This window comes from Alosa pseudoharengus, unplaced genomic scaffold, assembly GCF_046254945.1.
Source record: "Alosa pseudoharengus isolate Yale_2024_CS ecotype anadromous, Long Island Sound unplaced genomic scaffold, YU_APseudo_1.1 YU_APseudo_1.1_scf_24, whole genome shotgun sequence".
In the NCBI taxonomy this organism is placed as follows: domain Eukaryota; kingdom Metazoa; phylum Chordata; class Actinopteri; order Clupeiformes; family Clupeidae; genus Alosa; species Alosa pseudoharengus.
This window is the reverse complement of record NW_027468689.1, coordinates 27,694,748-27,706,636: the sequence shown is the minus strand read 5'-3', so window position 1 is coordinate 27,706,636 and position 11,889 is coordinate 27,694,748. Positions and strand designations below refer to the sequence as shown.

General features: G+C 45.1%; 2 protein-coding genes across 2 annotated transcripts; both read right to left on the bottom strand.

The window, feature by feature from the left end:
• Positions 1 to 20: 20 nt before the first annotated feature.
• Positions 21 to 6,783, bottom strand: ppig (peptidylprolyl isomerase G (cyclophilin G)). Its single transcript, XM_076303625.1, has 13 exons — positions 6,678 to 6,783; positions 5,893 to 5,957; positions 5,714 to 5,788; positions 5,131 to 5,238; positions 4,978 to 5,022; positions 4,773 to 4,860; positions 4,194 to 4,223; positions 3,941 to 4,080; positions 3,518 to 3,707; positions 3,107 to 3,331; positions 2,707 to 2,791; positions 2,286 to 2,434; positions 21 to 1,887 (listed from the first exon to the last, which is right to left on the bottom strand). Exons 2-13 carry the CDS (start codon positions 5,951 to 5,953, stop codon positions 705 to 707), a joined length of 2,379 nt encoding a protein of 792 aa, XP_076159740.1. The 5' UTR covers positions 5,954 to 5,957; positions 6,678 to 6,783; the 3' UTR covers positions 21 to 704.
• Positions 6,784 to 6,935: 152 nt separating this feature from the next.
• klhl41b (kelch-like family member 41b) lies at positions 6,936 to 11,444 on the bottom strand. Its single transcript, XM_076303626.1, has 6 exons — positions 10,099 to 11,444; positions 9,408 to 9,565; positions 8,971 to 9,078; positions 8,489 to 8,674; positions 7,776 to 7,922; positions 6,936 to 7,489 (listed from the first exon to the last, which is right to left on the bottom strand). The coding sequence occupies exons 1-6, from the start codon at positions 11,224 to 11,226 to the stop codon at positions 7,378 to 7,380; spliced, it is 1,839 nt and encodes a 612-aa protein (XP_076159741.1). The 5' UTR covers positions 11,227 to 11,444; the 3' UTR covers positions 6,936 to 7,377.
• Positions 11,445 to 11,889: the final 445 nt, after the last annotated feature.

Genomic DNA, 11,889 nt, shown 5'->3' with positions numbered 1-11,889 from the left:
TGACCATATCAGAGAGTATGTAAAGGGTGGGACAATCCCAAAAGTCTTTAATGGAATAAACAAGATCTGACATCTGCACCACATTTATCATTACAAATGTTACTCGCTGGTTTAAAAAAAAAATAATAATAATGATAATATTTTTTTTAATGAACATACCCAGAGAGGTATAAAACTGAAAATCTTTCAAAAATATAAATCAATTAAAATGACCAATTCCATTCTGGATCATTTTGTCCCAAAAAAATGTTGTGGAAATTAATATGACTTTTCTGCAACCAACCATATCACCAGCTCAACTACCCACATGTATGCCCCTCCAGTAAAAGTGTTAATGATTATCAACAATTACTATGTAATGTTGTCTATTGTCTCTATTTGCCAGACAGGCTGTGGCCGGTTACAGCAATAACAGGAGGATGAGGGACCAGCACATTTCCAGAAAGAAAAAAAATGACTTCACTAGGGGCATTCAAAGTCCGGTCTTACCAACGAGTCAATTTAAATTAACCATTTCTGACTGTAAAACATGTTGTGGATTCTGCGTTTATTTACAGTTCTTAAAACACACAAGTGGGAGGGCACCTACAACTAGGATTTCACTCCCTCCTACACCCATTAAAACCTCTATCATCTGTACCCTTTAGACAGGTGCTATCACACAGGCCTTGGTAGAAACTGGAGTCACCGCTCCTACAGCGAGTCTAGTCGCTATCGCTCGAGCCGGATCTGTTTTTGTCATCTTTACGATGGTCCCGGCTCCTCCTGGGGCTTTGCGACTTGTCTCTCCTCTTCTCTCGGCTGTTTGGTCGTTTTCCTTTGGGGCTGGCGCTCCTCTTCTGTTTGTTCTTGTTCTTGGCCCTGTCGCTGTCAGAGTCGCTGCTCCTGCTGCTACTGCTGCTGCTGCTGCTGCTGCTACGACGGTCTCTCCGCCTTCTCTTTCTGTCCTCTTCCCTCTCTCGACTCCTTCGCTGATTGGAGGAGCGATCGCGGCTCTTGGAGTTCTTGTCTCGCCGGGCGTCTCGGCTTCTGGATTTGTCCCTGCTCCTGCTCCTCCTCCTCTCCCGCTCCTTCTCTCGGTCTCTGCCTCTCTCCCTCTCCCGGTCGCGCTCCCGGTCCCTCTCCCGACTCTTGGAGCGCCTGTTCCTGCGCTCCCGGCTGCGCTGCCTGTCTCGGTCGCGGCTCCTTCCTTTGTCTTGCGTCCGGTCACGCGACCCGCCACGCTGGCCTTGGCCATGTCCACGCCCTCTGGACCGAGACCTGGACCTGCGCCTGGCGTCTCTGTCTGTTTTGGAGTCCCTTTCTTTGCTGCGGGACTTCGCCCGCTCGCCTTCTCCGTTCTTCATTTTCTTGTCGGTCTCCTCCTTTGGTTTGTCTTTGCCGTCCGTCTCGGAGTTCCTGCTGTTGTCTTTGCTCTTACTCCTCTCTTGGCCTCTCGTTCCCGATGACGACTTCCTATCCTTTTCCTTTTCCTTCTTGTCGTCTCTCTCCTTGCGTTCTTTGCTTCGGGAGCGGGCCTTCTTGTCATCGGTCTGACTGCGCCTGCGGTCCCCGTCGCTTCTCTTCTCGCCACTTCGGCTACGGGACCGCCCCCTCCTCTTCCGAGCCTCGTCTTCCTCCTTCTCTCCATCGGCCTTCTTTTGGCCATCTCGGTCTCTGCTCCTAGAGTGGTGGTGTCTGCTCTTTCGGTCCTTGTCCTTCTGCCTGGATGGACTCTGGGACTCCTCTCGGCCTTTCTCGGAAGTCTTCTTCTCTTTTTCCTTCTCTTTGTCAGACGGTCTTCGATCTCGCTCCCTCTCAGAGTTCTTTCGCTCCCTTTCAGAGTTCTTCCTCTCTGCTTCTTTGACCTCTGGTTCAGGGGCTGGCTTCTCTTTCTCCATGTCTCCCCTTTGACAAACAAACAAGAGATATCTATTGTTATTTGGGATAGAGCTTTGTTTGCAAGTATGCAAAAAAAAGTATGTCAAGCATGTCAAAGTATGTCAATCCATTTGGTTTCCCACATGCATGGACAAGAGATCTCTTGCACTTCTCTTTGTGCTTATGATAAAGTATGCACGTGTGGAAGCCGGTCCCTTGTGAATGAGGTCTGTCCCATGATCCTGGTCAAAGGTCAATTTGTTTTATTGTTATAAGATGTCAAAGATGTTCAGAAAATGTTCAGCTAATGTGACCTCTATCCTTGACGGATGGCAATAAGGTGCATTTCCTATGGCCCACACACACACAGCTATACCAATTTCTAGTGCCCTACAGACGTGTTTGTGGGTGCGTGTGACACATACTTATCTCCTTTGATCCAGCGGTCCTCACTGATGCGCGTGCGCTGCACTCTCTGCGTGCGCTGCATTTCCTGGCGCCAGTGGGGAGGAGTCTCACTGCGCCTGAAGCGGTCCCACGAGCGAGAGCGGGAACGAGACGGAGTGCGGTACCTCTGCGTGGGAAGAAAGAAAGAAAAAAGAACAGGTCAAAGATCTAATTACTGTTAATCCAACTCAACTGTACCTCCTGCAGCTTAGCCACACAAAGCAGAAAAGTAAACTGAATGATGTAATACATAAGAAAGTAGAAGAGGATGCTTACATAAGAAAGTAGAAGAGGAAGTTTACATACTTAGACGCAATTAATACCAGAGACTGTCAGACCCTTTACAATCACCACACCATAACCCAAGTCCAATTGCCCTCTCCGCTCTCCCACTCTTACCCTGGGGCCTCTGCCCTTTATTTTTCTGCCGGAGCGGGTCATCACCAGCCTAGTGCGGTTCGGTTGCCTGGAGTTCATCATGGGCCTGGGAGAACAGGAGGGGAAAAAAAGCTAAAGCTCTTTGATGCTCAACAAACACAGTCAACTGCAGTTTACAAATGAGGACAAAGATGCATTACTCAGAAAGCATATATGCTTCGCTGAGCACCAGTAACACAACAGCACTTCTGAAGGGACAAACTTCATGGACCCATGTGAATGTGTCCTTGTGAATAAAGAACTACTATGAATGTAACAACCGACAAAAAACAGTATTTTAACCATTAGATCTCTTGTGTGTGTGTGGTCAATCACTTCTCAAGGTCATATTTTAATAGTACAAATGTATCACAGCACTCACCTGTCCCTCTGTCTCTCTCGCTCTCTGTCCCTCTCCCGATCACGGTCCCTCTCCTTCTGTCGGTCTTTCCCAGAACTCTCTTTGCTCTTGTCCTTCACAGCCTCTTCTCGGGGCTGGGGGCTGCGCCGCATAAGGAAGCGGTTCTCGGGGACGGGCGGCACTTCCTCGGGACGGATAGTGGACACAGGCTCAGCCTCGGCCTCCTCCTCCTGCTCCTCTTCAGACCTGGGATCAGCACAGAAGACAGCAGTCAGCACAAGACACCTCATCTGAGTCAATCACTACAGTCAACATCACAACACTGGCCAACTGCTGACCAAACAGTCCAATACATGCCAAGGTCAATGACTACAGAATTTAAGGAAAGAGAGGAAGGCATTTCCAGTTCTTTGAAAAGCCACTGGCACCAACCCCTTCTTGTCCTTCTTCTTGCGCTTCTGCTCCTTCTTCTTCTTCTTGGCCTCTTTCTTGTGCTTCTTCTTCTTCTTCTTCTTGGACTCCTTCTCAGAGTCGTCCGAGTCTGAGGAGGAGTCGGATGACGAGTCAGAGTCGCTCTCACTCTCCCCAGAGGCCGACTTGTGGCGCTTCCTCTCTTTCTTGGCTGTTAATGGAGTGAGATGATGAGAGGGGGGTTCAGCATATTAGATAGCCAAACAGAGACCTTCATGCACAACTGCTGTAATCAAATGAGTTGGCTAAAAAACTCTGAGACCTACACAGAATAATGAAACCATTTAAAATGAGCAAACCAACAACTTTGTAATTTTCAGTCAAACATTACAAAGACAAACATAAGAAAATGGAAAATCAAGATGAAAAGTATAGAAAACATACCTTTGGCTTTCTGAACTAGCTCACCACAGTTCGTCATCTTCACCTCGCAAATTGGTCGATTGTTAGGGTCCGTCTTCTGACTCTCAATAGTCCTGACGACGTCCTGTCCAGAGATCACCTGACCAAACGCCACATGGATGCTGAGTGGAGTAGACATTCAAAAGGGGTTAATAAACAAGGAGAGTCTATGTCAATGGCAAAATAATACAATATGGCAAAATGTAGTGTTTTCTGGTGTCAGTATGCAACGTACCCATCAAGGTGAGGCGTGGGCTTTGTTGTTCTGTTGCAATGAAGACCAGAGAGTGCGTCAGGTAATTTCACAGAGATGCATGCTATGCAGGACTTCAAGAGACCAGATTTTACTTTCACTTTTTGTTTCACTGGTTAGCCATCATGGAGCAGATCTTGAACAGATAACATCACAATACTGCACAGGACTGGTGATCAATATGATTTTTGCAATACAACTGGTATAAATATAAAATACATGACAAAACTAACAGTGGATAATGAATCACAGTAAGCAATTACATGTAATTAATCAATATACTATACATTCTGAAAAAAAGAGAAACCCTGAAAGAGACATTACATGAGGGGAAAAATACACTCCATCTTTCACCATGTGTAACATGTGTATGTTGAGGTGATGCAACTGTGTGAAACGTAATATAGTTTTTGAACAGCCTCAAAATGTACTGCACTTTAGTCAATAATTAGACTGGAGTGTGGTTACTCTTTTAGCTCTGAAGAAACCACTGCAAAGTGAAAAAACAATCAGATAGAAAAGTGTTTGTGAACATTTGTGAGCAGTTTGTGAGCCTCTTACATGAAAAACTGAGAGCCATTGGTGTCCTTCCCCCTGTTGGCCATACACAGGAGGAACTCTTTGTTGGGTTTGACAGAGAAGCTTTCATCTGACACACACACACACACACACAGAGCATACTGGGAATAAGAAACTTTACAACAACTGGTCTTGAAAGACAGACATCACATACACAAAAAAGAAAAGAACAAGAAAGAATACCCACCTTCAAAGAAACCTCCATATATTGATTCACCACCTCGGCCATTACCTTTTGGAAAGAAAATTCAATGTTTTCTGTTTACTTATCACTTACCTGCAAACCATAATTTGTGTTATGAAAGGTGAAGTTAATAATCAGAAATAAAAAATAAGTTACCTTCGCTAAAATCCCCTCCTTGGATCATAAAGTCCTTCACTACTCTGTGAAACAAACTTCCTTTGTAGTGCAACGGCTTCTGGGTGCCCTTTCCCAGGCCCTTCTCACCTGGACAAGAAAATATGCAGCATGTTTGTCATACAGGAATTTGGGGAAATGAGCATGTCCACTCCAGATTTTACTGCATCAGTCATGATTCTATGGTATACATGATCAGCACTCAATATACATCTGGCTCACTACATGTCAAATTTGATTAGGTTGTTGCTGCACCGTCTCAGATTTTTTTCAAACTTCGCCTACGCAAATAATGACCATGACTATATTAAGAGTAAAAGAAGGAAAGGTTGAGTTTTTCAGCCTTTTTTGAGAGTGTAAAGATGAAAAAAAAGTCAAGGGCCAAAAACAAAAACATTGGAAGTAAACAAAAATATTTTAAAGATGTTAGTTTTTGGACCTATACATCATGTGGACATACTGAGGAAAATCAATGTGTGGAATTCATGCTTTCCCCCAAAAAGGTGCTCATAGGATGTGAATTTTAACATAATTTAGGTCACAAAAGGCAAAAAAAAGTCAATACCTGTGCACAGACAACGGAAGTTCTCACAAGTCTTCGGGCACACATCAGAGAATAACTCAATAACCACTCTTCCCACTACAAAAAAAAAGGAAAAGTATTAATGGGGAAACAGGCCTACTTTATGTTAACAAATAAGTACATTTTCGGTTACGTTTCTTATGCGTCTCGAAGCTCTTTACCTGGCACGTTACTGATGCTGATGTCAAAGAAGCAGCGAGGTCGCTGCGCCTTCACCCCCATCTCACTGTAAACAACAAAACAATCATGTGTGCAAAATACAATTCTCGCCTCTGACGTTATGCAGTCTATGGTTTATCAAGTGTACGTGAAATAAACCTTGTATTCGCCACGTTCGCCAAAGACAAAAAGCCAGAACAGCAGCATTAAGTGTGGCCAAAAGTGACGTCTGATGCGACTAAACTAAAAATTGACCAGTTAAACTACGCATGACACAACGTATAACAATACGTCACTTGGCAAAATTGGAAATCTGATGCAGATACTCTGGATTAACCTAAGCGAAATTAACCAGACAGAGGGTTTCGTTACGGACACTCGACTACTTCATTCAAAGTAAGTTAGCTGAATAGCTAACTAGCTTGTAACGCAAGAAATTGAACTGGCCAATTTCACTGAACCACACATGCAGAGCATTAGCTGTTAGCTTCTTGCATCAAAACCGTAAAGCAACATCAGCTTCCACTTATCAACTAAGGCTGCATTAAATACCTTGGAAGTCAAGACCTACAATGCAAATGTTTTGTATAATTTGACTTCCAATATGGCTAGTAAACTAGCTTGCGCCAGTTCCTGAATTGCAGATGGTGGAGTCCCCCTTAGCTGGCTAACTATTACCCATCGCCAACTTAGCTACATTTGAACTTAACCATAACAACAGATATAATGGAGTCCACTTCAAAGTTATCGACAATAAATTAAAGTGACAAGACAACACGAACATTACCTTTTTAACAACAAGCGATTACTAAAGTCCAAACATTCAAATATCTAAAACGTAAAATGAAACACACGAGTGTAATTCAAGTCCTTCAACACCACGGTTTTCTAAAGATGGCGCTATGAGCCATAGCAATGCATGCTGGGTACTTGTCCGTCAGATACAGCGCCCCGAATGGGTTTTGGATACTTTAATACTATAGTTCCTCTTGTGCAAAAAAAATCTATACCCGAGACTAACCATGTAGACACAGGGCAAGTCACGTAATTTAAAAATGTTTATTTTACAAAAAAGGGAGCATACATACAATTCAGACACCTACTATGCTGACATGAGTGAGTGAAATGAAACAGGTTGAACTTTGTTATTTTATTGTACAGAAAGTAACCTGAGATGGGAGAATTCAACCCAAATCATCACAGTAGTCCCATTTTCCACTTCCAGCTCGCGATGGCCATCAGTGACTATATGCATTTCTTTTTTAATGTAAACCGTTTGGAAAACATTGCAGGCTTTCAGACATTACACAGCTGGCTGGACTACAGAATTTATGTAGCAATGTGTCTCAAGACAGCCTTGCAACATTAATAATAAACCACAGAGTTTCCTCTCACTCTCTTTAAACGACTACAGAGGGATGACTCCAGGCAGCTGAGCTCTTAAGGTCAAAAGAGCAGGTGAGAAGATCATGGTAGGATGGCACGTTTCAGAGTTTGGGCATTCTGGCTGCGTTAAGTCGCATACAAGCACAAGAGGAGCCAGCAGCGTAACGCATCTCTCTCAGCATACCACTCCATTTCTTCGTATCCTCCTCATACCTAGAGCAATCACAAACACACCATCATGAACGCAGAGAAACCTCATTTGGTCAGGGACAGGATGAATTAACGGGAGTGTAAAAAAATCATGTAAAAGGAGAATGACTGATTTCACACATTGGCTCTAGATCCTTGATGATATGCTAGATAAGTGTGATATGCTGTGGCTGTATCAACAAATGTTGAGGAAAAAGAGTTATTATTTTCTACACCTTCAAGGGATATATCTCTTTTGACTCAAAGTATTGCCATTCAGCCAAAATCGAGTTTATGGTAGGGGACTTACTGCCAGACGTCAGTGAGCTCTGTTGGGCCGACCTCTTTGTTTGGAAGCTCCATGATGGCATAACCACCGACGGCGTACAGTGCTCCTCCACTGCTCACCAAGTTTACTGAACTTCTCTCCTGTGGGAACTCTGCGAATGGCTCCCATCTGAATTCATAACATTTAATGTCAGTGTTAGAAGTAATTGACAGCCTTCACCATGGGCCATGCAATGTCACTCACAATCAAAAGGTGGGTATACAAGCTACAAGCTGCGTATAGTTCACGTAATGAAAACTAGTATGTTAAAGTTTCTTGAAGAAATGAAGAGGGGTATCTATCAATAGGGCAGCCGTGGCCTACTGGTTAGCACTTCGGACCTGTAACCGGAGGGTTGCCGGTTCGAATCCCGACCAGTGGGCACGGCTGAAGTGCCCTTGAGCAAGGCACCTAACCCCTCACTGCTCCCCGAGCGCCGCTGTTGATGCAGGCAGCTCACTGCGCCGGGATTAGTGTGTGCTTCACCTCACTGTGTGTACACTGTGTGCTGTGTGTGTTTCACTAATTCACGGATTGGGATAAATGCAGAGACCAAATTTCCCTCAAGGGATCAAAAGAATATATATACTTATACTTAACAGCCCACCATGACTTAAGACTTGTAGACTGCGGCCTGTCAATATCTCTGAACTAGTCATTATGAAATGGGACATTTATGACATGCTCATACTTACTTGTTTGTGGTGAAGTCATAAGTTTCAGCTGTTGCGGTAAGGCCTTCCTCGTTCACTCCTCCACTCACGATGATCTTACCCTTGTGAATAACGGCACCGAACATTGCCCTGGCCAGCTTCATGCCTGCCATCTCCCTCCATTCAGACTGCTTGTGGTTGTACACAAACATCTTGTTGATGGCTTTGCTGGAGGGTCAAAGACAGATTTGCTGCTGACACAGGCTCTGGCAACTCCATGCATTGGTTGATAATGAGACATTGAGTGCAGTCACATTTCACATATTTGTAAAAAGGTCACAAATCTCAGCCTCTAACCACAAAAGCTATTTGTGATGCAGGTTCCTCGTGGGGTAAAAATACTTCAGAAGAACCTGAACATTCGGCTGAGCTCCTTCTGTGCTGAGAGTGACGGAGCATGGACAGCTGCAGTTGATTCTATGTGCCATATGTCTGAACACAAAGACACACGCTGTGGAACTCACTTGTCGTCGGTTTTTCCTCCAATGCAGTAGACCAGGCCTTTGTGAGAGACCACAGCATGCCCATGGATCCTCAGGGGAAGTTTCTTTGTCTCATTCCATTTCATCTTACTGTAAAGAGACAGCAGGAGTTAGTTATGCCATCTAACCAGTCCACACTATAGCCTATAGTTGGACCAGTAAGATCATAAGACATGTAGTTGGATCAGTCAGATCATAAGGCAATCAAATCAAATGCCTGCATTTGAAACATTCATTCATCCACTATACATTAGTGGATAAAGTATGTGGTTCTTCATTATATAGTGCACTATATAGTGAAAAATGGATGTTCCAAAATGTGAGATGGAAGCAAGCAGGGAGGAATAAAAGAAATTAGGAAGGAATAGAGAACAGGTGTGATGTAATTTTTCTGTATGAAACTACAAAATTCCACTTACTCTGTGTCATAGCACATGACTGTGTCCAGGGACTCATTGGTCTGCAGGTCTTTCCCTGCAATGGCAAACACCAGGTTCTCATACTCGCCCATGCTAAACAGACACCTGGGAGAAGGCATGGGGGGCAGAGCCAACCAATCAGATGCCAGCGTATCCAACTGTAACAGAGAGAGGATTACCAGTGGATATGAGAAATGTTGTTGAAAGCACATCATTTCACATCAACCTTTTAAATGTGTGTCAGGAGGTTACATAAAATATTTTGGTCTAGGTCAGAGGATATTTATACTGGCTGTTACTCCATTTTAAAGTAACAGTTTTGTTTTATGGGAGAATTATTTTGCTGCAGTAACAACGTATTATAACTCTACTATAACTATAATTATATTATAACTATTTTAGACTACGGTTGAAAGCAACACTAGACAACTTTTTAAACTGACAAACTACAATGTATAGTACTGGCAGCGGGCTAACCACACCAAAACTCCAGTACATGACTGGGTGAAATGAAGTATACTGTGTGAAGTTTACTGTGTGCTAAGCCACGTGAGGCTAACTAGCAAAGACTGACAAAGAACAAAAATAAAAAAATTGATGACACCATGTCATTGTTCATTGCATCCAAAATGATTAACATTGCTCAGCTGTTAAATGTTCTTTGTAAAACCTCCTTTTCTGATTCATTTACCTTGTAGAAATAACACTGCAGTGGGCTGTCCTTGTTGTCCTCTTCTATGAACAGACCGCCAACGATGTAGAACTCGTTCTTCGAGGTGCAAATGCTGACATGGTTCCGGGGCACTTGCTCAGACATGGCGGCCACAAAGCACTCATTCTCAGCTACGTCATATGCCACAGCGGCTGTTTCGTTCACCATGACGATCAGGTCCCGCGTGAACATGCCCAGTCTCTTGATGTCACTGAGGTATCCTGGCAACAGATCTTCCTCCTCATCCTCTTCCTCTCCCTCCTTCCCATCTTTGTCGCCCTCTCCCTCTGCCTTTTTCTTCTTGGTCTTCTCGGGGAGCTTCCCGCCAAAGGCGTCTTTGATCACCTGCACCTTCTTCATGAGCTCTGCGTCGGCCTTGATCAGGTCATCGGTCTCCACCTTTTCGTGGAAGTACTTCTCAGGCATGAGGCGGAAGCGCACACACTCAAAGGCGTCGCCGAGGACCTTGGTGCGCTTTTCCTTGTCGCAGCGTACCCAGCGCATCAGGGCCTCAAACACATGTTCCTCATGCTCCACGTTAAGCGTATCCGTGCCAATAATGGCGAAGAGCTCATGGGCCGCGAGCTGAAGGAATTCCTCCTCAGCGGAGAGACTGTCAAAGCGGTCGGCAATGTAGTTCCGGGCGGCGACGGCCAAGCGGGGGCAGTTGAGCACCAAGCCAAGCCTGAAGATGGCCAGGCAGTTGGTCAGTGAGAGCTTCTGTTGCAAGTAGTTGACGCAGACGGTGAAGACAGATGGGATCTGGAAGCGATTGGCCACTGCAAAAATGGCCTGCACATTGTCATCGTTCAGGTCGATCTCAGCTGAGTACAAATAGCGGACGATCATGTCCAGGATGTTGGGGTCCACGTCGTCCAGGACCACGTCCTTGGTGTCCGCCTTCTCCTTGCCGTCCTCGGTGAAGAAGAGCTCCCGGAAGTAAGGGCTGCAGGCGGCCATGATGAGGCGGTGGCAGGGGAAGCAGCGGTCGCCCACCTTCAGCGTGCAGTCCACGAAGCGGTTCTCATTCAGCAGCTCCTTCAGGCCATCCTGCAACAGGGTGCTCTGGAAAAGGCGCAGCTCCTCTTTAATGGCTTTCGGATCCATGATGGAGGGAGAGAGGGGTTCAAGGAGAATAGGTTTTGTGGCTGAAGTAGTCCAAAGAAAGGGAAATTGGGGAAAAAACGGAGGAGGAGGAGAGGAGATGGTGGCCACAGGTCTGCTCACCACACGGTGCTGGCTGGAAAAGGGCAGAGCAGAGAAAAGGTTCCCAGCATGAGGGAGCTGTTATTTAATCCGGCCTCCCCTCTAAATTTAGCCACATACCCCCCTCCTGTTCTCTCTCTCTCCCTCCCCCTCATCCTCCATACCCCCCCCCCCCCCATCCCATGCCCAACCAGAGAGAATGCAGACTGGGCCAAATGCGAGGAAGGGCTTGAAGGTGCAGCTGTTGTAATTTGACAGGCAGCCGTAAGTCGTGCCTGAATCAGCTCTGGTAAAGGAAACACAGTATTGAAGACACAGTGGAGGAAATTTGTGTGTTTAATGTGATATTCAACATTAAAGGGCTAGGTTGGTCAAATGTGGACCATGACTTGCTGTTTGTATTAAATACTCCTAGTAGTTAAATGTGAAATTGTGTTTTCATTTGGTATAATATGACTAAAGAGTACAATCATTTTATTGTCCGTGAAGAGTGAGATGTGATCAGGGCAGCCGTGGCCCACTGGTTAGCACTCTGGACTTGTAACCGGAGGGTTGCCGGTTCGA

Bases quoted from the DNA above. Each gene is read 5' to 3' on its own strand.
- ppig (XM_076303625.1), bottom strand. From the start codon at position 5,953: ATGGGGGTGAAGGCGCAGCGACCTCGCTGCTTCTTTGACATCAGCATC. The intron at 5,789-5,892 runs GTAAAGAGCTTC...TTTTTTTTGTAG, and splicing joins CAGCATCAGTAACGTGCCAG to TGGGAAGAGTGGTTATTGAG. The intron at 4,081-4,193 runs GTACGTTGCATA...TACTCCACTCAG, and splicing joins CCCACGCCTCACCTTGATGG to CATCCATGTGGCGTTTGGTC.
- klhl41b (XM_076303626.1), bottom strand. From the start codon at position 11,226: ATGGATCCGAAAGCCATTAAAGAGGAGCTGCGCCTTTTCCAGAGCACC. The intron at 9,566-10,098 runs GTAAATGAATCA...TCTCTGTTACAG, and splicing joins TGCAGTGTTATTTCTACAAG to TTGGATACGCTGGCATCTGA. The intron at 8,675-8,970 runs GTGAGTTCCACA...TTGACCCTCCAG, and splicing joins GGAGGAAAAACCGACGACAA to CAAAGCCATCAACAAGATGT.